Source organism: Mytilus californianus, unplaced genomic scaffold (assembly GCF_021869535.1).
Source record: "Mytilus californianus isolate M0D057914Y unplaced genomic scaffold, xbMytCali1.0.p SCAF_4, whole genome shotgun sequence".
NCBI classification, from domain to species: Eukaryota; Metazoa; Mollusca; class Bivalvia; order Mytilida; family Mytilidae; genus Mytilus; species Mytilus californianus.
In genome coordinates this window covers 61668073-61693584 of record NW_026262690.1, presented here as the reverse complement: position 1 = coordinate 61693584, position 25512 = coordinate 61668073, and the positions used below count along the sequence as shown (strand labels likewise).

At 31.2% G+C, this 25512-nt stretch overlaps 1 protein-coding gene across 11 annotated transcripts in view; it reads left to right on the top strand.

Annotated features, from left to right (window-relative positions):
• Positions 1–881: 881 nt before the first annotated feature.
• Positions 882–25512, top strand: part of LOC127698553 (uncharacterized) — a 46934-nt gene continuing 22303 nt past the window's right edge. For 4 of the 11 annotated variants that reach the window (XM_052202045.1, XM_052202044.1, XM_052202046.1 and 1 more), the window contains exons 1-3: positions 8971–9560; positions 15206–15246; positions 22006–22170. In XM_052202045.1, the coding sequence (XP_052058005.1) occupies positions 9353–9560; positions 15206–15246; positions 22006–22170 (414 nt within the window). In that variant the 5' untranslated portion in view covers positions 8971–9352. Of the gene's footprint in view, positions 945–1994; positions 2126–8970; positions 9561–11878; positions 11915–12593; positions 12848–13554; positions 13682–14072; positions 14389–15205; positions 15247–22005; positions 22171–25512 lie in introns of those variants that run through there. The other 7 variants (XM_052202048.1, XM_052202047.1, XM_052202052.1 and 4 more) reach the window with 7 other exon arrangements.

Below are 25512 nucleotides of genomic sequence, written 5' to 3'. Positions count from 1 at the left end.
GAAGACGGCTAATGTTCTTCAGATACCTACAAGAATAGCTTAATGTGCATGTAACTCTGAACACACTAAACATACTTCATGATTGCCTATCTTTAATCAGAAATATACATTAAAGGTCCACCTTAAGAATAACTGGCATAATTGTAACAAAAACATACCTTTTTGTTCATTGCTGCTATTAAATAAGATGCACATTTCTTAAAGAGTGGCAACATTCGTGATTTAGCATATTGAGGTTTAATTTTTGAAAATATCTTTAAACATGGCCGATTTAGTAAGAAGATAGAAAAAAAACTAAAAATTAAAATTTATCTAAAAACAGTCTAAATAATACTGAAAAGATTTTGCGACAAGCATGCCTCATTTATAATGTACATGCCTTAAGACAGGGGCCTGTAATGCAGTAGTTGCCGATGGTTGTTGTCAGTCATATTTGTTTTTCCTTCATTGTTGTCGTATAAATGAAAATAAAATCAAGCCATTTGCTTTTATTTTTTAATTCTTTCCGTGACATTTTGCCGATTATAGCTTACAGTACTGATACCGAATCCGTTATATTCATTATTTAAGGTCGCACAGAGACATGTACATCTTAGTCATTATTTAAGTCCGTACAGTGACATGTAAATCTTAGTCATTATTTAAGGCCGTAAAGTAACATGTAAATCTTAGTCCTTATCTAAGGCCGTACAGTAACATGTAAATCTTAGTCATTATTTAAGGCCGTACACTGACATTTAAATCTTAGTCCTGTTTTTAATGCATGAATAGTCGTCTCATTGGTATTTCATCATAACACAATTATTGTAATATAAAATAGCTAATAAAAAGTGCATAAATGGTAGAAAGGTCAACGTTCTTCAAAATACTACATATAGGAACCTAAAGACTGAGCAACACGAACTTAACAAAGTGTGACACGGGTGACCAGTTGTTTTGCTCTGGTAAGTGATACGTCTCAATCAAAGATGTTACTATTGACGGAAAGAGGAAATTATTGATTAATTGTAGGATAATTGGAACATATCCGAGAGCATAAGTCAGATATTTTCCCCCCATTTGTATATATTTGTATTTAGATATTATAGCCTGTATCACTTTATATCAATATTTTAGGTGTATTATATGAATGTCATGTAAAAAACTGTATGTTGAAAAGATTTTAATTGTTATATGTGTATGCCCCACTGGGGACCTAATTTGGCATAATAAAATATCTTACCTTATCTGTATATCTGACAGCCAAACAATATGAATGATTGATTGTTGTGTGTTTAACTAACGCCTTTTCAGCACACTTTTTTATATCACAGCAGTCAGTTTTTATTATTATTTGTTGGAGGAAGCAAGGATTTGTATAGTAAGTACTTACTATACAAATTCTTGGAGGAAGCGGGAGTTCTGGGAGAGAACCAGGACATTCTGCCGAAAAAACTGGCAATCATAATCAATTAAAATCAATCGCACGCACCTTGCCTAAAACAGTGTTTCGAACTCATAACATCGGTGTTGACAAGCAATTATAAAAATAAGAATATGTGCTATGATTTCCAACGAGACAACTCCACTACAGACCAAATGACACAGAAATTAACAACTATAGGTCACCGTACGGCCTTCAACGATGAGTAAAACCCATACCGCATAGTCAGCTATAAAATGCTATTTTTCACTGAAGATGACCACTAAGTTCACTCAGTCATTAATGCCCCTCCTGAAAGTATGGTGATAAGTAAACAATCATGCAATCTAAACCATTTCAAGCATTTATACCATTAAGCTTCCGAAACAATATGTAAATGGATTGCCCCAAGTCAGGTAGAACCTGTCTTATTTAGCTTATCATTTGGTAAGCAATTATTGGATTCAAACAAATAAGATTAATTGTTTAAATAATCGCAACATAGGTTTTGCTTAATAACATATTATGTTAATAAAAATCGAAAGAAAAGCAACACTTTATCAAAGCAGTTTTAAATCACGTGGTTTAAAAATGTTTACATTAGTTATCGGAAATGAACTATAGTGTCAACAAGTCTCGTGTCATTCGAGAATAAAGAAGTTTTCAAGTTTCCAGTTTCTCCAAAAAGTTTACAACTTGCTAATTTATGTGATTGGAATTATGGTAAGACATTTGAGATTTCAAAATTTACAGTCAAAACAAGATCATACTGACAATTGACATTGTTGTTTCTGGAAGACCACATGGTTTTGTCTTCGTTCAGGTTCTCATATGATTTTATTGTCTCTGGCTGTAAAAAAATGAACTTCAACAGTTCAACGATAGGCTTACTGAATTATTTCCCGTCTTGCAGTTTACAGTTGGTGCAACCTATCCCTACCTGGTTTGAGAGGACGTGACAGAATGATTGTTAGTTGTCTGGTTTTCACTTTCAGATAATAATAGCCCAACAAATGGGGAGGGGGGTGTATATTTTTTTTAGATTAGAGTCCACATTTTGGTTATATAATATATATAATGGGAATATTTTCACTGGCACGACACAAGAATTTGAAGATCATAAAATTTACAGATGGTCATGGGGAGGGGTTAGTCCAAATAATTATGACATCTTGAAAGGCTATTTTAATTTTTTGCTGTGACGCCTACTGCTGCAGTAAGGCGTCACAGCTAAAATTTAAAATAGCCTTTCAAGATGTCATAATTATTTGGACTAGGGGAGGGGTATGATATCGCAGACCTGTCAACTATCCCGATTTTGGCGGATCATCATGATATCAGGATTGTAAGAAAGCCAAAATCTACCCGAAAATATTGTTGGTTACCGATTTTGAAGTTTTTCTGATCAATTTCTATATATCTATAATTTTACTTGGCAAAATATTTATGATAAGTTTACGACCCCAAGTTAATCAATGGTCACAACAGGTGTCATAATTTGTTGTTACAGGTAATCTGCTTATCCGATGGGTCATAATGATCCTAAAAAATTAATTAATTTGTAAATAGAATCGGTTAGTCTGCATTTCAATTTTAATCAATGTATCATACGATCACTATTTGCAACGCTTACCGTAGTATCATGAAAAAAATGGAATTAACTGAAAGGCATAAACTATAATGAACTCATTATGAAACATCGTTTATCTTGAAATCCGTGAAAATTTTTGAAATCAGACGTGTTTCTGTTCAGTTCTGATTTAAAATCGACACCATATTGTATACACTTCTACCTTGTATAATCCTCTGCCGGTAGGAGCACCTTGGAATACCAAGAAAGATATCTCAAATGTTATCCATTTTCTTACTACTGATAACCTAACTTAAGATCTGTCTCCATCCTTCTAACTTTAGGACATTTAGGTTTAGGTTGCAAGGATAAAAAAAGTCTTCTGAGGGGGAAAAGAGGGTTTTCATTTTGTATCCTTTATTTTTTAAGGCCATTTTTCTCTATTAAGTTATTTTGTCAATTAATAAGTACAAGAATCATGCAAGTAAAAGAAATCAAGGTGTATTAGCTCATCATCAGTTTACTTAAAGAAAAAAAAGAAGAGATATGAGACTATTTCAAGACTATAAAACAGTGCACGCAGAAACACCGCAAATATGTTAACCCTTAAAATTCTGGTCACACACTAAATCCCCCATGGGGATTTTCAAAAGTTAGCAGGTTTGTATTGCTCATTAATGACCTTAATTTTTATCAATAAGTGATCTAAATTTAGGAAAAAAATAACGTACAATATAATTTTACCCAGATTTTTGAATCATATGATTTTGTGTGTGGAAAAGAACAGGTAATTTCTCCCATATTCAAGTTTGTCCTGGGTCTATTTGCCATGAGACACACACACTAGACGTCTGGTGCCTGTGCATGAGAGTCCTTTTGCCACAGTTTGTTAATATGATGAAGTGTATGAGTCCCCGAAATAAGAAAGTTTTATAAGTACATGAACCTGTACAAAAAAGTAGAATTTTGTTTTAAAATATTTTCAAATCAAGTTTTGATATTGAAAAAGTTTAGTCTTAATTCCTAAACTTATTTAACTTATTATGAATAAAGTAAATAGAACCGATTGAGTCAATGTGTTTGTTGCTACAATTGTGTTGGGACTTCTCTATTGATATTTGATTTCGGTATTGAAACAATAAGTTAAAAATGCTTTATTTTATATTTGGACCCAAGGGACAAATAGAATATCCAATCAACAAAAAATTCTGAGGATTAGTGTATTTTGGTTTGTATCAATTTTGTAGATTGAGGAAAGATTGTATTTTCATGGGTACTTGATTTTGTGTTTTTTTGCCGAAGTTTGTTATATTGTACAAGCCTATAGAAAATGTGTACAATGTACTTAGTTGAACATTTAAGTTTGTGGTTTACCTATACCCACAAAATACATAAAAAGTGTATCGTACAATTATAATGAATCCACACTACTTTAATCACTTATTACCTATATTTACTTGACCAATTTTGACCAATTACTAATTTAGAGCAAACAAATTGCAATTTCAATAATTCCTATGGAATTAAAAATGAAAGACAGTCTATAATGTACATAAGCAGGAACATATATATTGACGGGACTTGACACTACCTGATTGTAGTCGATTTTATCGTCGTGCCATAGTTAATAAAGATACGATACAGAAACGGACATGTGTTAAAAACGGACTCGCTATTATCCTAATAATTTCTGATATTATCAATAAAATGTCATTCAAACTAGTTTTACAGTAATGCTAGTGTATCAAACTTGTATTCTGTCACTTCAAATTTGTTAAAATCGAAAGCATTTCATCACAGAATTGTGCAGAATGCAAACCAGGTAATAAAAAAATGGCGGCCATTGCCGCGATGATTTACAAATTCCCAAACTATTGTAAAACACTTCACATCAAATAAATCAAACTTATTTTGGTAATTTTATATAACAAAATATATCTACTAAATGATAAAACTTGTATTTATTTACAAGTAGAGTTATGTGGTTTATTAGTTGAGCAGTTCTGATAGTTTTTCAGTCAGACGCTACCAAAATCCGTAAATCTCGGGAAGTCTCGGGGAGTCCGAGATTTTATCAATTTTATACTGAAAAGCGTATCAGATTCATTTCCCGTTAGATATACTGTTCCCAGACATAAGTAACAATAAATAAAGATCAGTTAACTATATAGCTTTATTTCTCAACAAATCAGATTACATTGGTATAGAGATTCACACAATATATATTACATGTACATAAAGCATATGTACAGACATACATGTACAAAAGACATATAAAAGTAAGATCAAGCCAATTACGTTTGTAACAGTTGTTGTTAACATGAAACAGGTACAGTACATTGTTTACCCAGGAGAGTCTACATGATTATTATAAATCAATCTTATCAATTTGCACAAGTTGTTTCGATCAGATAGGTTTTTGCAGTTTATCAGTATTAATTTGTTTGGGTTTCCAATTTTATATTTACTAAATAATAACTGTTAATGGTCATCTCAGCATTAAATACAGAACATGTGAAAATATAATGAAATTCATCCAAGATGTCTCTAGAGTTACAAAGTAAACATTTTCCATTTTCGCTTGCAATATTTTGGTATCTATAAGTCTCAATATGGAATTTATGATTTCCTGTTTTAAACCTAAACAAAATAATAATTTTTTGATTTCTTAAATCTTAAAATATTATTCAAATTCGCTGTTTTCTTTATACATAGGATAGCTGATGAGGGTCTGGATGGGGTTTACAGAATAGAGAATAATGGCCAAACAAAATAATGGGTAGAGAAAAATGAGCAAAATAATTAAAGAAAAGAAAAATTCAGAATGATAGAGTGCGAAAGTATAAAGAATAACAACATAAAATAAAACAATTGTGTAAAGAAATATTGATTACATAAATGAGCGATGTGCAGAATAAAGAAATCATATAATTACAGAAAAAGTAATTGCAAAATCATTTTCATAAGAATTTTACAGATTAAGAGTTATTTTTAGAAATGAAGAAAAATACCCTGAATTTAAAGAATATAGAAATTAAGACCCCTCATAGCTCATTGCTTTTGGTGATTATTGTACTGTCTGTTTAAACTGGTCAACTAGATTTGATTTAACCAATCATAGTTTAAAGCCATGTTACAAGGCCCATGTATAACTTATAAAATGTTGGGTTATCCCACACAAACATGTCAAATGCAGTGTTCTCCCCAGGATTTTTAGATAGCACCAGGGTAATTAAGGCAAATTAGATACATGTGTTGAACATAATTTGGATCGCGTCGCAACACATTTCCTCTAAAAGACTATCCTCCTTAGGGTTAGCTCCCATAGAGTTAATCCTTCTTTCTTATTACCTTTTATCTGTTTTGATTGATTGATTGATTTTTGGTGTTTTAGCGCCACTTTTAAGCACCGGTTTTGGGCTATTTCGTGGCGACCAGTTTTTATTGGTGGAGGAAGCCGGAGAAAACCACCTACCTTTGATAGGAAAACTGACAATCCTAGTCAATTAAGATTGGAGTCTAGTGCACCCGCATGAGCGGTGTTCGAACTCACAACCTCAGTGTTGAATAGCTAGTGATTACAGTATTAACTACTTACACCACTCGGCCACCGAGGCCCCCTTTATCTCTTTTAAGGTTTTCTTTTCTTTTGTACTGTTTTGAAGGTTTATGCAGTAACTTAACTAAATAGTAAGAATTTCTACTGAAGGGATGAAGCCTTCAATATGTATGTTACCAGCACCAGGTCCTTCCATGAAATAGTTACATTTTCATATTCTCTTTTTATTAAGACAGTACAGTAGTGATGGAGAATGTGTGTCCAAATTAAGATTTCTGATTAGATCTAAAGTGTTACTTGGCCTGTCTCGCTGGGCTCTACGGTTACCACTGGTCAGCGCTTGGGTGGTAAGTGAAGCCATAAAATTGTTGTCAGAAGTCATTAATTATCTCCATATCAATTAAAACACAAAACTCGATTAAACCCAATCAACAAGGTTAACCTCATAAGGTAAATCGATCACGTGGTGTAAACAATCAACATACTGGTTAATTTTCAACAGGAATTTTATACCGCACGGAAAAGATTTAACAAGTTTAAAATTTTACTGATTTTTTAAATGAAAATTATACCACTGCGCTAAGACCGATAGAACCATGCTAAAAAATTATACCACCGCAGACCCACGGGCCTGGGGAGAACACTGAAATTGCAAACCATAATCATCAAGTATGGATTTTACATTTTCTATATTTACACAATAGATACTTATATGAAATTTCAGGAAGTTTTTCTTGTTTTCCAGTTAACAATTTTGTCCAGTAATTTATCATACAGAGTTTCATATCAATTATCCAATAATATCTGCCCAAATTACTTAAATATCTGATTTGGTATACAGACGTTTCTTTTTGTAAAAAAAAATGTTTATTTTGCAACTTTCAGTAAATAAAAATTTGTGACCAAACAACACTGATAATAAACTCATCTGGTCGTTTAAGGTTTATGACCCCTTCTGTAGCCTTGTATTACAAAATTTTTTAAGTGCAATAATAACAAAACAATAAAAATAATGAATATTTAGAGTGCAATTTTGTACATACATGTATACCAAAGGGAAACTTTGTTCAAAGCAATATTATTTATTGTTTTATTGCATTTGATAGAAAATGGGGACTTTGTGGCAATTAAGCCAAGATTTTTGCTGAAAATCCACAGACTTAAATACAGAGATTTTCGTTGTAAAATTTTATAGATTATTCACGTTTGTCCATGATGTTACATCAACTTACAACTCCCGTTATTGCCATGTGTCGCATTTGGCGCGAATGGTTCCATTTCGCGTTTCTGTAACTTTTTAGTTTTTACGAGGATAGGTTGTTGGCCTATCGCTCAATCCCCATTTTGAGAGCCAGAGAATCTTTACTCAAGGTTTCTTTCCTTTAGATCAGTTGCCGACCAAGGCTGACGAGTCAAATCTACCAGGAATTTTATATCAGAGTTATCTTCTCCTAGATGAATTGCCTTCCAAGGCTGACGACCTTCATCCAGCCGGCTATTAACCCATAACTCGGGCAAGGTTGATGAGTGCTAGGGCATGTCCACACGTCGATGGGCCTACACACTTCATCTCTAGGGTCCTTGCTACTCCGAGATCCTCTACAGTTAAGCCTAGGACACTAGATCCTAGTTACCATGTGCTGTAGTGAGAAGGCACTATAGAAGTCTTGTTAGTGCAGAGGCTATGTACTGGCAGGAAAGACTTACGCACTCAGCTTTCTTTTCACTTATGTATATAAGCTATCCAGCGGCAGTGTAAGAGTCTATGACTCCCAACCGCACTAGACGCATACACAAACCTGCGGTAACACCACAAGCACATTTGTCCATGATGTGCTAGCGTTTATTGTTTACAAAAAGTCCAAAACAACCTTTACATTCCAAAAAGCCTCGTGCTGAGTCACTAAAGTGGAGCACACCCTAGAAGGTGTGCTTGAATTGGTCCATATTTATATTTGTTTTAACCAATATCTTAATTTATAATTATAAACTTGTTTTAAGGAAACCATTGCTAGCACTGCATGCAATAATCCTCTATCTATCGAGCACCAAATTGTCAAATATAAGAGTACAAGGGGAAAGGCTGTGGATTTTCTATAAAATTTCCATATGTTTAGCATTGAAACAACAAAAGGGTACATAATCCTTAATATTTTTTTTATGAATTCTATATTAAATTTAAGTTATTTTTAATTCACAAAATTAAATATCAAAACATTACAACACTCTGTTAGATATTTACATTACTTCTCTTTACTATCACAAAGATATAATGGGGAGAAATATGAAGAATAACTGTAATATGCAGTTGTTTAATGATAATAAAATCTGGGAGAAGTTCTACAGATTGGCAAGATTGTTTGTATAATGCAAAAGAAAGCTAATAAATACTCTCACACCCTGGCCTTTTTCCAATGATGATCTAATATGCTATATTATTAGAAATCATAAGAATACCACAGAAACTGGAAGACATTATACACCTTACAATACATGAAATATATCTGGTTTTCTAAGGAAATGTGATATTGCATCTTATAAATATTTCAAGGAAATGGATATTCATATTATTGGAAAAATTTGAAACGGTGTTCAAAACATTAAGATGAAACTTGTGTAATGTCAAGGAAAGAGTGAACACATATAGCCAGAAGATTGACTGTCATAAATAGAATCTAAACTTTGGAAAATTATTAAATTATAAAATTCAATTATGAGAACTGATTTGATTATCCGCAAAACTATTACAAAAATGATGTGCTAGTTTGATTCTAGAAAAGACTAATTCATTTCAATTTAACTAACTGGCAAAAATATAGCAATGGGTGTAAAAGGGATTCATGAAAGAAGTGGTTCTACAGAAATATGGTGTATTTTCAGAGCTCCAGATGTAAAGAGAACTTGTAAATGTCAGACTGGGCCAAACAGCGACCCTGACACAGAAGACTTTGGTTGTCAGGTAGAGTTTGAAGATATGGATGAAAGTTTCCAATTGGCAGATACTAGTTTTTGTTCCATGAAAAGTACAGGTAAATTAAGACTTCCTAGAAAAACTTGAAACATTTTTACTCCTATATAAAGTAGGCTTTGTTGAATTGCTTTCTTTCAATGAGAAAGGGCTGTATCTGGATTGGAAATTGAATAGCAATTTCTTATATGTTAGATTATACAGCCAAATTGTAATCCTTACTTACAAAGAATTATCAAATCATCTACCTAGCACTCATTTCTAGATTTACTTCTTAGGATAAAAAGAAGAAATATAGCTCTTCTCTTGTTATTGAAAATGCTTCTAGTTTCCTTCAGGCATTGCATCCACACATTTCAGGCACATTATCTTGTTTTAGTATATATATATGTACAAAGGCTAACCTAAATATCACATGGAATGTCAGATTGAAGTGAAAACATATATTCACAAGTCTGTCTATTTACCAATTATCGATTTGATTCTGTTATTAGAATTTAAACACTTTAAACACAAGTGGCTTACGTTTGCCAATTGTAGGCTGGTTCTCTACCTGATAAAAAAGGCTGCAGTATATGCAAAGCATGATAAGTAAAAGTGATATATATATATAGGTGGTTCAGTTTCTCTCAACTAATGAGCTTTGAATGTCACTTTGGTACATTTTTGTATCTTCTGCCTCATTTTTTAAACCAATTTTTGACACAAAAAAATAACTATTGATGTTAAATTTTTTTTGATAACTTTATGAAAGATTAAATGTAAAATTTTAATTAACAGTTTTGAAAAAAAATTAACACATTATGTACAGATTAATTTATTCTTTCTAAAAGCTCTTCATTGTCAATGAAAAATTATGTTCCTCCTAAGGGAAACAACTCACAAAATGGATATTTAATTACAGGGTCAATTACAGAAAAGGCAAATAAACTATTGTGAAATAATTTGTTGTTCACATTCACTTAAGGACATATTTGTTGCCTCTAATCTGGTTTTTAGTTTGATTGTTTTACAATTGTCATTACCAGGCATTTTATAGCTTACTATGAGGTATTGGTTTTGCTCATTGGTGAATGCCATATGTTGACTTATAGTTGTTAACTTCTTTGTCATTTGGTCTGTGGTGGAGAGTTGTCTCATTGGCAATCATACCATATCTTCTTATATTTACATTTAAACCTAACCATAAACCATTTAAAAACTGAAATGTAAACTAAATCTAGTTCGACAGCGACAAATATGCCCTAACATTGAATTTTTAAATCTTTGAACTAAAGCAAAAACGAATGTATCGGAATGCTCTTTACATTTAATTTACTGTGAAGCTTCCATTATAATTGATCCTTTGATTTTGCTAAAAGACTCTTAGGGCAAAAATGTGTTACAAACAGTAGGTATATGGTGTCAGACCTAGGTCTCAGATTATCACATACTGGTTCATATATTGATATGAATGATTAGAAAATTTTGAGGTAGTCATCTTATTTTAGGGAAAAAATTCAAACACTTACTACTTCTTAATGGCCAACAGCCAAGTATACATATGATGGAACAGTTAGAAAAGGTTTTCACATCAATAGAATTGATAAAAAAAAGTTATTGATAATATAAGAAACAGTTAAATTATGTTTTTAAATAACTAATATTGAAACAAAATGGTTGGTGTCAAAATATTATGTATTTACATGGGCCTTGGCACATCTTACTGAAATTGAAACTGTTATGTTACCGTTGGATGCTATTAGTCATGCCTTTTCCAAAGTTAAATATTACATAACTTCACGTCTTATGTAATTGCATTATATATAAACATGTGGAAATTAGATTTTTGCAGAAATGGCAAAAACAAATGATGATTTAATCAAATAATTCATGAACATTCATTTACATGTAACTTTCTGTCTGCATGTAAAAACTATAAGAAACAATTTTATGTGTAACCGGTATTTTTAATCATGCATTATTGTTTAGGCATCATTTTTTATGATCTTTATACACTACAGATGTAGGATGTGCTAATCTTTTTCAATGACCAAAAGTGGTAAACTTGGACAATAAATTGGTTATTGATACAAGATAATCAAACAAAAATTGTATTGTGTCAATATCTGATATCTTAAGTGGTGATCTACATTGGACTTAATAGAGTGTTTTTTTTAGTTGATCCTCTTTGCTTCAGGCAATATAGTTATCCTTTCACAAATTTGTAAGAAGGTCAGACTAATTGATTGGTTTATTTTGATGACATTTCTATTAGAAGTTACATTTTGCAGTGGGTTTTTTTTTCTGCACTGGTATTTTGGGAGGAAATGCATGAAATAATTTGTTTATATAACCAGACATTTATAACAGTAGTATCAAGTGTTAAGTGTATTTCTGTGATTCACACATGTTGAAAAGTGTCTAAAAACACATGTAAGTTTTTCTTTTTCACTTATTTAAATATAATTTATACTTATACTAAAGAAATTCAGTGTTTCAGAAGTGTCTATAATAATGATTTACATTTGCTTCATTAAGAGAATAATTTTGATATGTTATTGGCTAAAGGAGTATCAAAAATAAACCTTATTGAAAATGCCATGCTCATAATTGTGTACGCCTGACACACGTTTTGTCTACAAAAGACTCAATACAATTCTTGCTCTAGCAGTAATCTGCTTGTTAAATATATATGACCAGCATATTTTTTTAAAAGTATAGTTAACAATCCTTTGATATAAAGATCATGAAATTATTTTTTCTCATCTATTTATCAAGCACCATATATCATCTATTCTAAATCCAGTTAATCCTTTGGCCTCAAGGTAGGGATGAATGTAAAAAATCTTCCAATTGCATTAACTTGTCTTGCCAAATGTATGAGTAATGGTAAAAAGTGTACACATAAAAACATGTTTCAAAATAAGGATTAAAATATAAAATACTGTTTAGAAATTTCCCAATGTGGGATTTTAATCTGGTTTAATTAGGAAAAATTCCAAAGGACATGTATAGTCATCTGTTGAATGTTACAATAGAAATTAGCAAAATTAGGTCAGTCAATAACTATTAAGTCAAAGGTTTCATCTGTTAATAATACACAGTCATGCCTTATAATATGTAGTAGTATGATGATGTACGACAACACAGGAACAATCCATATATTCTTCCTGCTTATTGGGATTTGAGAATTAACATAACTTCTGCATCAAAACATCTATTTTGACCGAATATTTGTGGGATATAAATAATTTTTCCTGTCTGTGATGATGGTTGAAGTGTTATAAAAATCGGGACTTGGCAAATATACAGTATACAGTAATAGGATGGATCTTTCAGATGAAGACAGTTTGAGCGATCTTATTTGTAAGTTGTTGATGGGATATCTGTCATTCAAGTATATCTAATGAGTACTAAGTAATTATTTTATAATGAGATACTGGGAGCTGTCTTGTTATCATTTATCATCTGTCTTCTCATCATTTTTTGTAAAGATGAAAGTAAAGAAAAGGAATAAGTAGAAGATAAGTTATACTTCAGTATACTTTTCATACTGTGCTGCAAAAAAAGCTTAAACTAAGGCAATGAGAAAAACTAATCCAATATCTCTTTAGAGTTGCTAGTTCTAGGACCTTTCCTTTTCATTGGTAGCATTACTTTGCTTGAGAGTAGATTTTGTAGTGTTATTAAAACATCTGCATCGCTAGTAAAGTGAATTTCATGAAAAAAATTTAAAACAGAATTTTGAATTGAATGTAAATACCCTATTTGTTTTTTCTGTTATGACATATTAATGATTTTATTGATTTGAAGGTTAAGTTGAATAGTATACCCTTTAGAACATAAAAACATTGAAGATGTCACTTGAACTGTTTTTGTGGAAAAACATAAAATTTATGTAAGATTTGAAGTATTTTATGAGCAATATTATTGAGAGCAATTGTTTTATTTATTAAATACTTCACATACATATTCTAACCAGGAAATTTGTTTACATAACACAATAGGTATTAAAATCTAATATTGATTTAAACTTATGTTTACAAGATTCCTCTTTTCATTCTGGTTTACATTATCCATTAAAAATTTATGGAAGTTATTAAAGGGGAGATGTAAAAAGCTGGGAAAGTCTGTCAATCTACCAGTATATATAACACATTTCTAAAATCATAACATTCTGAGCCTTGTGTTTATACTAAGGTAGGTATCCTTTAAAATTATAATACAATATATAAAACAGTTATTACAAGTATTATCATAATATAAATTGGAGTAAAGATATTTCAAATGACAGATGTTCAGTCACAAATGTAAAATTTTTAACCTTGAAAGAAAGTCATTATAGAATAAGACAGTGTTATATATTGGGAAGTTTTTTGTTCTTTAAAATATTGGCATTTCAAATTGTGTCTTCTTTTAACAAAAGACAAACGCTATTTAAATTTGCCAGCTTTTTGAAACTTTAAACAAACAATAAATGAATTCAGTATTAATATTTGCTTTTCCATATTGAATTTGCATGAAAATTGATTACACGGCATTTAAAATCCATTCATATGTACATCTTAACACACGTCACATTCCTAACTAACTTACACAACTGTTTACAACATGAGTAATCTCAGTTTTTCTAATCCACTTGAATGACAGAGATTTAGTTTATCATGCATTTCTAATGGTGATTTCAACTTTAGTCTGTGGAACAAAAAATTAGAATAAACAGATCAATGGAACAAATGTTTGGAATTTACATGTGTAAACATTGATATAGATAAAATGTAAGATAAACTGTGACACAAAGTAGATATTAAATTAAAGTGGAATTTAAATCCATAAAAAATAAAAATGTCATGCTATACTTGTTGATAAAGATTGAAATTCAAGGGAATATTATTTCTGCCACTACAGTAAGTCTGTATATATTGTTATACATGTGTATAATGTATATATATATTGATAAAATTTTGTAAAATGTCAAGTGAAATGAATAAAAATTTAAATCCATTTTCGGTGCTATATATGTCCAGGACTAGGAGTGTAGTGTTTATATTTCATGACTTGGAAATTTGCTTCTCACCTCATTAACTTTGTACTGCATCACACATTCAGCTTTTGAATTAAATTGTTTTTCGGCACATCTTTGAAGAAATCCATAAATTTACTTGGAATATATTTATTTATTTTCATCATAGACCCACTGAAATTTGTACTATATTTGGGATTTACAAATCTAGAAAAGATGGTCCAAGAAGTTCTTTCGAAATAAGTCCAATCATGGCATCAGTAATATTTTGAAAACCAGCAATTACCTTTAAAAATCTTTGTCTTCACCTTAGCTCCTGACTTACTGTATAAAAAGTGTGTATGGGAATAGGTATAACAATGTGAAGTAGAAGTAGTTATAAATCTTGAACAGCAATAACTGCTACAGCAAAAATGTACTTATGATATGAAATTACACATAGGAAGTGAAATAGACAATATCAGATGAAAAAAAATTCAAACTAGGACATTTTTACTGATTCCTAATCCGATATGTTTTATATGATTTTTGATTATTTTATCCAGTTTATATCAATGACCTTATTCTTGCATTTTAAACTGATTGTTAAATTTATATCACAGAAATTAGCCATACAATAATAAAGATGTCATGTTGTCATTTTTAATTGCCAGTTAGTGTATAATGAATATATGATATTGAGGTTTATGTTTATTTTTCAGCCAATATGGACCAGGGAGAACTTGCCGAACAGCTGGCTTTGGTAAGCTTATATTGAGATCATTTTTAATATCTTAAAAAATCCCCATGTAAAACTTTGGGTAGATTATTTATAACAGTGTTTCTTCTCAGTTTTATTAAGTCCTTTCCATGGTTTATCCATATATCATTCAGCTAAATGTTGATAACTGCTCTCTGACCAATACAATTTTGAAGTTTTTATTTACTATTGAAGGTCAATATATATTTGTTTAGGGCAAGTAATTGATAGCTTTGAAATGTGCCACTTTTAAGAAAGTTTATACTTTCCTTGTCATCTAAATGAATTTAAAATTTGGGCTGACTCTGGAAATTGAGGGTATCTTTGATAGAAGCATTAGGTCACCTTATTACCTCCTAAAAGAGTTGCAAGGTTTGGTTTGTGCAGAGAGAGTACTGCTTGCCCAAACTTTCTACCTACTTCAACAGGATATGGCTCATTAATTATTCATTCCACACAAGTTCAAGAAAAATGATCTCTCAGCTTTCAAAAAGTTTCTGTTGGACATGGTTTATGGTAATTTTTTCTTGACCACAACAGGAACTTGATTTCCTATCTTATCTGGGAACTGATATTAAAGTGTTACATGTCTTTATGTTTAGTGACAATAAAGACATTAATAATGTATATTAATGTGGGAAATTGTGTTTGACAAGAACAAGCTTGTTTTTTAAGGTTGTAACATGGGAAAGACTTTTTCTTCAATTTATAATTGAGGTTGTAAAATGGATTTCAGCCTACATTGTAATTAATATAATAATATCCTTAATCAATTAAAATCTTCAGCAAAAACATGACAGTAACACATACATTTCATTAGTTTACAAGCTCAGCTAGATCTAGCTTGTTTTACAGTTTTTCTGCCAAAGGTTGGTGGTTATCTCTAGGAAATCTGGCTTTCTTCACCAATAAAAACTGACTGCAACAATATAACCAATAGTGCTGAAAGTGGTGTTAAACATCTACAACAAATAAATGAATCAGATCTAGCTTTTTAAAAGGGAGAGTAAAGTGGTTTGTAAAATAATTTTGAGAGCTCAACCTTCCTCCATTATTAAGACAGCAGCAGCAAAATAAAAAAAAAATTACCTGTAGTAGAGGATTAGTACACTGTAGGAGGCATAGATTGATAGTGGATTTTATTGGTCTTCCATGTGCCAGTAACACCCTCATCAGCTCATGGTAAAATCCTATATATCACAGCTATAATCACATCATATGTATTTGATCAGTCTTGATAACCAACAACATAATACTTGACCCGAACTTATCATCAAGTCTACTTCCAGTTAGATAGTAAAAGAAAGAACAACTATTGTTTGATCATGAAAACCATTCAAATGCACAAAAAAATATGATAAATCGATTGACAGGTTTTCCTTACAGCTGCTGTGAGTCACAATTATGAAAGTTTTTTTTTTAATCTTTTTTGCTGTGGTAACAGTAACCTCCCCAAAAAAAACTTCATCAGTGGCGGATCAAGAACTATTCATAAGGGGGGCCCGCTGACTGACCTAAGGGGGGGCCGCGCTCCAGTCATGCTTCAGTGATTCCCTATATAATCAACCAAATTTTTCCCACAAAAGGGGGGGCCTGGGCCCCCCAGGGCCCCCCCTGAATCCGCATATGTTCATATTGTGACTTTCAGAGATAAGTATGAAAACACCTTATAAGCTATAATTATTTGATGGTCTACAAACTGTTGTTTCATACTTTGCAGCAATAATGACTTCTATAATAAGAAACGGTTATTTAGCTTCACAGTAGGTGCAAGTAAACCAATGTTCACACCAAAACAGTTATAATGAAAAACCTGATTTGTCTTTAGAGTTTGGACTGTGATAAAATAGTTGACAATGTGAAATTATTCAAATACAATGCAGGTCAAACATGCTTGTTTTGTTTGAATATGCAGCTGTTACATGTAGTTCATGAAATTGTGGGGGTGGCATAGTGTATTAATGAAGAAAATGAAATAATACTTTAATCAATAACATACATTATTAAAGATTTTTGAGATTTACATATTTGACAATTGTCGGCAGGGTTGAGTCATACAGAAAATGGCAGGTAAACTCATATTTGCAATTTATCATTTATTTTGTTGATATGGTTTTCCGTTGGCTAATGAAAAAATGTTTCAAAAGTACTTTTACTCATTCTGTGGTTTTGCTGAAGATTTCTGTGGTTAGCATTACCATCAAAATCAACATAAATCAATCAGTATCAATTTAATACTGATTCCACCTGGAGCGAAATGTTTTTTTCTTCTTTTTATGATCAGTTAACATATGTTTATGTTTAGTGACAAATTAATAAAATTAGGACTAGGCTTTGACTATTTTGTTGTAGGAATTTATTCCTTACTAATCCATAATTTAAGCCTTGTTGGTACATGTATTGAATAAGGGTGCTATTATTAAAAAATAATTAGGTTGGGGCTAATTTAATTTAAAAACTAGTTGCATGATTTTGAAGAAAATGTGATTTGGCTTGAAAGGTACCAAAACATATCCGACTTTGAAATTTTCCTGAATCAGCACCATTCAAAACTTAACTTAAAATATAATTCTATGTGCATCAGAAGATTAAAAAAATAAATTGCGGAATAAAGTTTAAGGTTGAAAATTAAAAAAATAATTATTGAGTTCAAAGGGAAAACATGACCACGAGTCCTCCTCCCGTAAAAAAGAAGCTTTGTCATTTAACATTAAATAACTTTCTGTACAGATCACCCCTGTCTATTACAACTAAGAGTATTATGTTGAACTGTGGTTCATTAGTTTGAAAAAAAGGGAAGAGATAGGGATATACCTGAGACTGGATATACTGGTTTGTGGTAGAATAAGTCAGTTATCAAATGTTGATTTCTTTTTAGTACTCCAGGAAAACTACCAATTTTCTTTAATTCTCTGAGAAAATTTGGGGAATTAAAATGTTTTGATGTATAACATAAGTGAAACAGCAACCCAAAAACACAATAAAACCCTAAAAAAACCTAGAGGTTGTTATATGGTATATAAGGATTTTTTTTAGGTTCAATGTTTAATATTTTTTTCATGTATAGTTGAAAAAATTGAAAAAATTGATTGGTCAGAATCAGTAAAAGATTATAAAAAAAAAGAAATGGAAATTATTCAACTGTCAGTCAAATGAAATAGGAATGATACAAACATTAGATTGTAAATACTAGTAAAATATTTGACTGATTTAAGATTAGGTCATGTATATTATAATACATTTCATAATCTCCCAATAATAAAGGGGCTATTAAAGTTAATCAACGAGTAATAAGAGAACATAACTTGTACAATAGTCACACTCTGGTATTATACTTTTCTTCCTAATTCGGCTTTATAACCTTGATAAGTCCAGTATTTAATCATATTAGTCACGCTGCATAGTTATTTTAATACCCAACACAACAATTATGAAATTATCTGTCACTTTGTCTGTAGGCATTGGAAAATTGTTTCCATTATAAGTTTTGGTCATCTAGTGCAAGGCTGTCTTTATTCAATTTAAGACAGATTTGGTAATTCTTTGAAGTAATATAATGTTTCTCCCTGAAAACGTTCAATAGTCTACTAATTTGAAGTCTATACATGAACAAATGTAAAGACATTACACTCCTGTTACTTGCCACTAAAAGAAACACTGTACCCCTGGTAATTTTATAAAACTTCTTCATAGTTTTGCTTTTGATTATATAAGCTCAAGGTCATGAAAAATGACATTTCTTTACAAAATATATAAGTGATCAATTGAAGCACTATAAGAAATTGTAAACACAATACATATATATATGTTTAAAAGTCTTTAAATTTTTCCTGTTTGTGTAGCATTGTCTACCCTAGACAAATCCGATCGGCGATGCCTTTGCTGGTTAGTTGTTTTTATGGACTTGAATGTTAAATCTTTTTGCACTTTTTCATTCTAAATATGGAAGTATTTTTTGTATTTTTTATTGCATTAGATACTTATGTCTACCATGTCCGACGTTAACTTAATTGACATTTCAGCTCTTAAACTGATGGGTTTATATGTGATACTTACAGAAAAAAAACAAGAGTGTATAATAAAATAGAGGCTTTTGTTGCTTGGTTTGATTATGAAATATATTTTCCTTATAATACCAGGATTACAATTTAAAAAATATTAGAGCACTGCTACAGAGTTATTGACTTGTACTAAACCATGTTTATGAAAAATACACCAAGTTACTAGACTATTAATTCAGCTGTACATATATTGATTAATGTTATCATAAATTATACTAAATCTTCTTTTTAAAGTAAGGAGTTTGATTTTTTTAGTTCAATAGACCTGAAGCAATTTAACCAAGTAAGACCAGCTAATTTAACCACATAACCCCATCTAATTTAAATGAAAATTTGACATGGTGCTTAGGGAGGCCTAGACTATTATACTTGAGATATATCATAAGTAGTCATCTATCACCCAATACATGAGTAGTTTGGTAATGTCACTAATTGGGAAGAAATTAAAATTCTGACACTGTTGTCCTCTTTAATGTAGGAAAGTAAATGTGACCTTATTACAAAATTTTAATTTACATGCTAGAAGTTTAAGACCTTGAAATTTATGTTCTATTGATTGTAAAGTTTATACATTTGTACCTCATGTGATTAAAACTTTATTATAGGAATAAAAAGAGAACTAAGTGGTATCAATGTATGTCAGTGGGAGAGCAACCCAACAAAAATACCATGAAAAAAAAGATAGGTCAACATATTGATCTTACATGATTTACAACCGTTCATTCAAAATTTGATTTTTTATATGACCTCAAAAAAATTTTGCGGTCGTGTATTGGTATGATGTTGGCGTCGTCGTCCGGTGTCGTCGTCATCCGAAGACACATTGGTTTTTCGCACTCTAACTTTAGTTTAAGTGAGTAGATCTCTATGAAATTTTAAGATAAGGTTCAATACCACAAAAGAAAGGTTGGGATTGATTTTGGGGGTTATGGTACCAACAGTTAAGGAATTAGGGGCCAAAAAGGGGCCAAAAATAAGCATTTTTGTAACTTCCAGACATAACTTGTGTGTTAGTGTATGGATCTCTCTGACATTGTACCACAAGGTTCAATATCACAAAGGGAATGCTGGGATTGATTTTGGGGGTAATTGCCTCAAAATTTTAGGAAATAGGGGCCAAAAAAGGGGCAAAAAACAAGCATTTTTCTAGTTTCATGACAATAACTTGTGTTTAAGTATATGGATCTTTCTGAAATTGTACTACAAGGTTCCATATCACAAAGGGAAAGCTGGGTTTGAGTTTTGGGGTAATTGCCCTAAACGTTTAGGAATTTGGGGCCAAAAAGGGGTCTAAAAACAAGCATTTTTCTAGTTTCCAGACAATAACTTGTGTAAGGATCTCTTTGAAATTGTACTGCAAGGTACCATAACACAAAGGGAAGGCTGGGATTGATTTTGGGGGTGATGAATCATAAGGGGGTTCAAAACATTTGGGGGAGGGATTTTTTTTTTTTCCTTTTTTTTTCTTTAAAATTTTCCATTTTAAATTGGTTATTTCTGATTTATATATATATAAGCAAATAATTTAATTTTGGATGTAACATGTCTTCCGATTGGCTGACGTTGTTTTGTTTATCAGATCATAGACATAATTTTGTCATGTGACCTTGACGTCATCAACGTTTTTTCATGATTTACACCGGTTTAAAATGGAATTAGGAAATAAATTATAAGAAATGACTAATATTTTATCTGTCTATTCGAAATAACACATAAAAAATGTGGTGCACACTTTAAAATAACCCGCTACGCGGGTTATTCAGTGTGCACCACATTTTTGATGTTATTTCTTCATAGACAGAAAAAATATTACAGTCATTCCTTAAATAATAATGAAATGGTTTGAATAGGTAAATTAAAATTTTTTAAGTTCTTAGACCACATTCATTCTGTGTCAGAAACCTATGCTGTGTCAAATACCTAATCACAATCCAAATTCAGTGCTGTATCAAGCTTGAATGTTGTGTCCATACTTGCCCCAACTGTTCAGGGTTCGACCTCTGCGGTCGTATCAAGCTGCGCCCGGCGGAGCATTTTATTAGCATTTAATATAATTGACTAAGTTTTGTAGATTTAAGGCAAAAAATAATATTTACATTTCAATAGATTCAAACAGGTTTGAAATGAGTTTTTGGAAATCAAATGTAACTGTGAAAAGGTCCACTAATATTGCCGCAGTAGGAAAGAGGGGGTATTTGGGGGTGGGGGGGTCAATCCTATAACAGCACAGTTAAAGTAAATGTATATCAAAGTGCAGGAGTGAACTAGTAATCCAAGTTGTTGTAGAATTTGTTTGAATTACAAAATTCAGTCCTTCAGAGTAGTTCTTCTTAGATAACTGAACCTAAAATTTACCTGTATGAAAATAGAAAACATGGCAGGTGTAAGGACCTAGTCTCCACTGCTATGGTTAGATATGCTAAGGTGTTAAACACGATGTAAATATTGCAGGTGCTCAAGATGAACCAAACCAGTGCAATGGATGGCTTTAAAGGAAATTTTATATTTTTCATTGGGATTTATCAGGTTTCAGAAATGGTACAGAAAAGGCTCTCCAGTTGTATTGAGAACATAGCAAAGATACAGCTTATGTTCCCCTTTCCTATCATATTTCAATTTCAAATAATAAAGCATAGGTTTCCAAATTCCATGAAGGATCATGCAGAAATAAAGTATCCATTCAAAATTTTGTGTATTTCAGGTCCAAGAAATGGTACAAGAAATGAAGCATGGGTTCTCCAGTGCCATGGAGGAGCTCGCTAAGATACAGTTTGGGGATCAAAAGCTACAACAACAAATGACCAGTGAACGAGACCAACATGAACTGGAAGTCAAAGATTTAACTGGTGCTGTCAATCTGTTAAGAGTAAGTTTCTCAGTGGCTTACAGCTGTTATCATAATGCTAAGAGCAAGTTAAAGGTTTGGTTGGTTTGCTTGCCTTGTTTGTGTTAATGTTTGCTCAAGCATTGTAATTAAGATTGACATCTGAATACAATATATAAAGGCAGAGTTAAACTTGTATACTTTATACTTAAATTTGATTGGACACTATCAAATAATCAAATTTAGCTAAAAATAAAGCAAGCAAGGCAAGCAAGCCAACCAAACTCTTACTCTGCATGCATTAGGAAATTGACTGTAAGTGAATTGCATTTAAATAATTACCAGAATCAGAACATAGATTATGAAAAAAATGAAGGTTCTTGATGATGAAAGTGAAAGTAATTGCAATCATCAATTCTGTTTACTATTGAAATACAAAACTGTTATGATTATTCTAATGCAACTTTGAAAATGTTGGCTTATATCCAGTCATTCCATCAGTATACCTAAAAAATATTTATATTTATATCAGAATCTGAATTACAATTTAAAAGAAAACAGTTACCTTATGAACAGTACCCTTAATGAAATGTTATACTCCTCTTGTAATAATGAAAAAGACTAAACAATGGAAAAGTCAAACACCACTGATGTGGACCAAAATGAAATAGAAAAGTTAAACTATTTCTTCTGCCTGTGTGGTCTTTAAGCATTTTGATGAATTGGTACAATGTTTCATATCTGACTTCATATACATATACTTTACTTGTTATTGCACATTATATGTTGTATCTTTCTGTGGTGGATCTAGGAGTTTTAATGAAAACGAGACCAATGTTTTTATATCTTAACAAATTGAAACATTTGTTAATTTATATTGGTAATTTCTTAGTTTTCACTTTGACTCTTTTTATTCTTTATGAGGAAGGGGATAGAGCTCTTATTCTGCCCCTGTTTATTAGTCCCCTACCGATGAAGTCCAAGGGAACTTTAGGTTTGCACTCTGTCTGTCTGTCTGTCTGTCCATCCGTCAGTCTGGCTAATCAGTTTTCCACAATTTTTTCTTAGTGCTTGAAGATATTGATTTGATATTTGGTGTATTGTTTTATCATGACAAGTTACCAGGGATGGGGTAATCGTAATCTGTAATCGTAATCGATTGTAATTGATTACATTTTTTCCAGTAATCTACAGTAATCTGTAATCGAAGACATTTTCGATTACATGTAATCGTAATTTAATCGATTACAGCAAAAATCATGATGTAATCATCGATTACTTTCGATTACATTTCGATTACTTTAGTAAAATAGTTTGATGAAATATAACCTATTTTAAATGAAAACATGTATGTATTCATCACTTTGAAGTACTGATATGACTTAAAGATTTTATCAACTGCCTTTATATTTCTATCTATTGTCTCAAGCTGCATTATGATCAACCAGATCCCCTACCATAATTTACTTTATATCTAGCTTTTGAAACAAATGGATTTATGTGCTTGTCAATAAGTCAACACCTTTTATATTAAAATAAGAAAATAGATTTAAAATAAGAAATGTGTCTTAAGTTCTGTACTTCCTTAAAGTAGTAAGCTTATTTGTATTAAATTTCCTAAAAGCATAATTTTCAATAAGATTTAAGCTTAGAATAGATAAACAGTTGATTTCTCATAATGTTATGATATACATGTATATAAAAGATAAGAAAGTACACAAAATCCTTTTAACAATGAACCAATGCCTATGCATTGAAATTCTTTTCAGAAAAAGATACATGTATCCCTCGTTGACACTATAAATATATACTGTTTATAATTTTATTAGAGAGTAAAAAAATCTTAACAAACTTCTTGTCTTTACTAATCAGATGATCAAAGTCTTCTAATCACTATATAAGACACATACTTTGTTTTTATTTCAATTACTGTTTGTCTAATTAAGATGGAGATTTACATTATTTTGCCCCAGGTTATAAATTGTACTCCATTGGCAGTTTTATAACCTATAATTAAGGTGGTTATCCAACAAAAGGATTAAATCATGTCTGTCATTATAATTATAAATTTTGATCTTTAAAATTAGCTGAACTAATTAATAACTCTACTTTTTATATTTTCTTCAGAGAAAACTTCCTACATTGTAAATAACCATGCTAAAATATACCTGCTTTTAATGAATAAAAACAAAAAAGCTAACTTAAGTCAGTACGAAAGCAAAATTATTAAAAAAACTTTAAACATATATATATAAGTGATTGATGGAATGCGATGTCATCTCTAATTCATGTTGAAAGTCAAAATTTCAAGATCTTTTTAATAATTCTGATCCTCAATAAGAGATTCCATCTAGATAACAACTGTCAACTCATAATTTGGAATCAATGCTTTAAATGCTGTTTTTTGGTAAAGTTCTAAATTTCCACTATACAAACGTTGATCAACATAATTGTGTTTAACTTACTTTATTTTTTTTTTAAATTTTGATTCAAGTAATTGACAGTAACCGAAAAGTAATGTAATTACTTTTGATAAAGTAATCGATTGCAATCGATTACATAAAAAAATCTGAGTAATCGATTATTAATCGATTGCACAAAATACCTTCATGTAATCGATTATTAATCGATTACATTTGTCAGTAATCGTGCCCATCCCTGCAAGTTACAGATCAAGTTCGAATTTTGTTCTGGTCTGACGATTTTGTGCAGAGTTATGGTCCTTGAACTAAGAAAATCCACTCAAATAATCAGTTTTCCACACTTTTTTTTGTCATGCTTGAAGATATTGATTTGATGATTGATATACAGTTATATCATGACAAGTTACAGATCAAGTTCAAATTTTGGTCCGGTCTAATGATTTTGTGCAGAGTTATGGTCCTTGGACTAATGATTTTGTGCAGAGTTATGGTCCTTGAACCAATGTATTTGTTTACACATCAAGTTAAATAACTTACTGCCACAGATCAAGTTCGAATTTTGTTCTGGTCTGATAATTTTGTGCAGAGTTATGGTCCTTGGACTTAGAAAATTCACTCAAATAATCAGTCTTCCTCACTTTTTTTCGTCATGCTTGAAGATATTGCTTTGATAAATGGTGTATAGTTTTATCATGACAAGTTACAGATCAAGTTCAAATTTGGTTCAGGTCTGAAGTTTTTGTGCAGAGTTATGGTCCTTGGACATTTTCCACATAATTTTTCGTCATGTTTGAAGATATTGACTTGATATTTGTTATTTAGTTTACACCATGACAAGTTATAGATCAAGTTAGCATTTTATTCCAGTACAATGAATTTTTAACCGGTTGGGGACTATGTATTGCCAGGCAATACTCACAGAATGCTTGTTATTTTATGTGTGGAAAATAAGTTAAAAGAA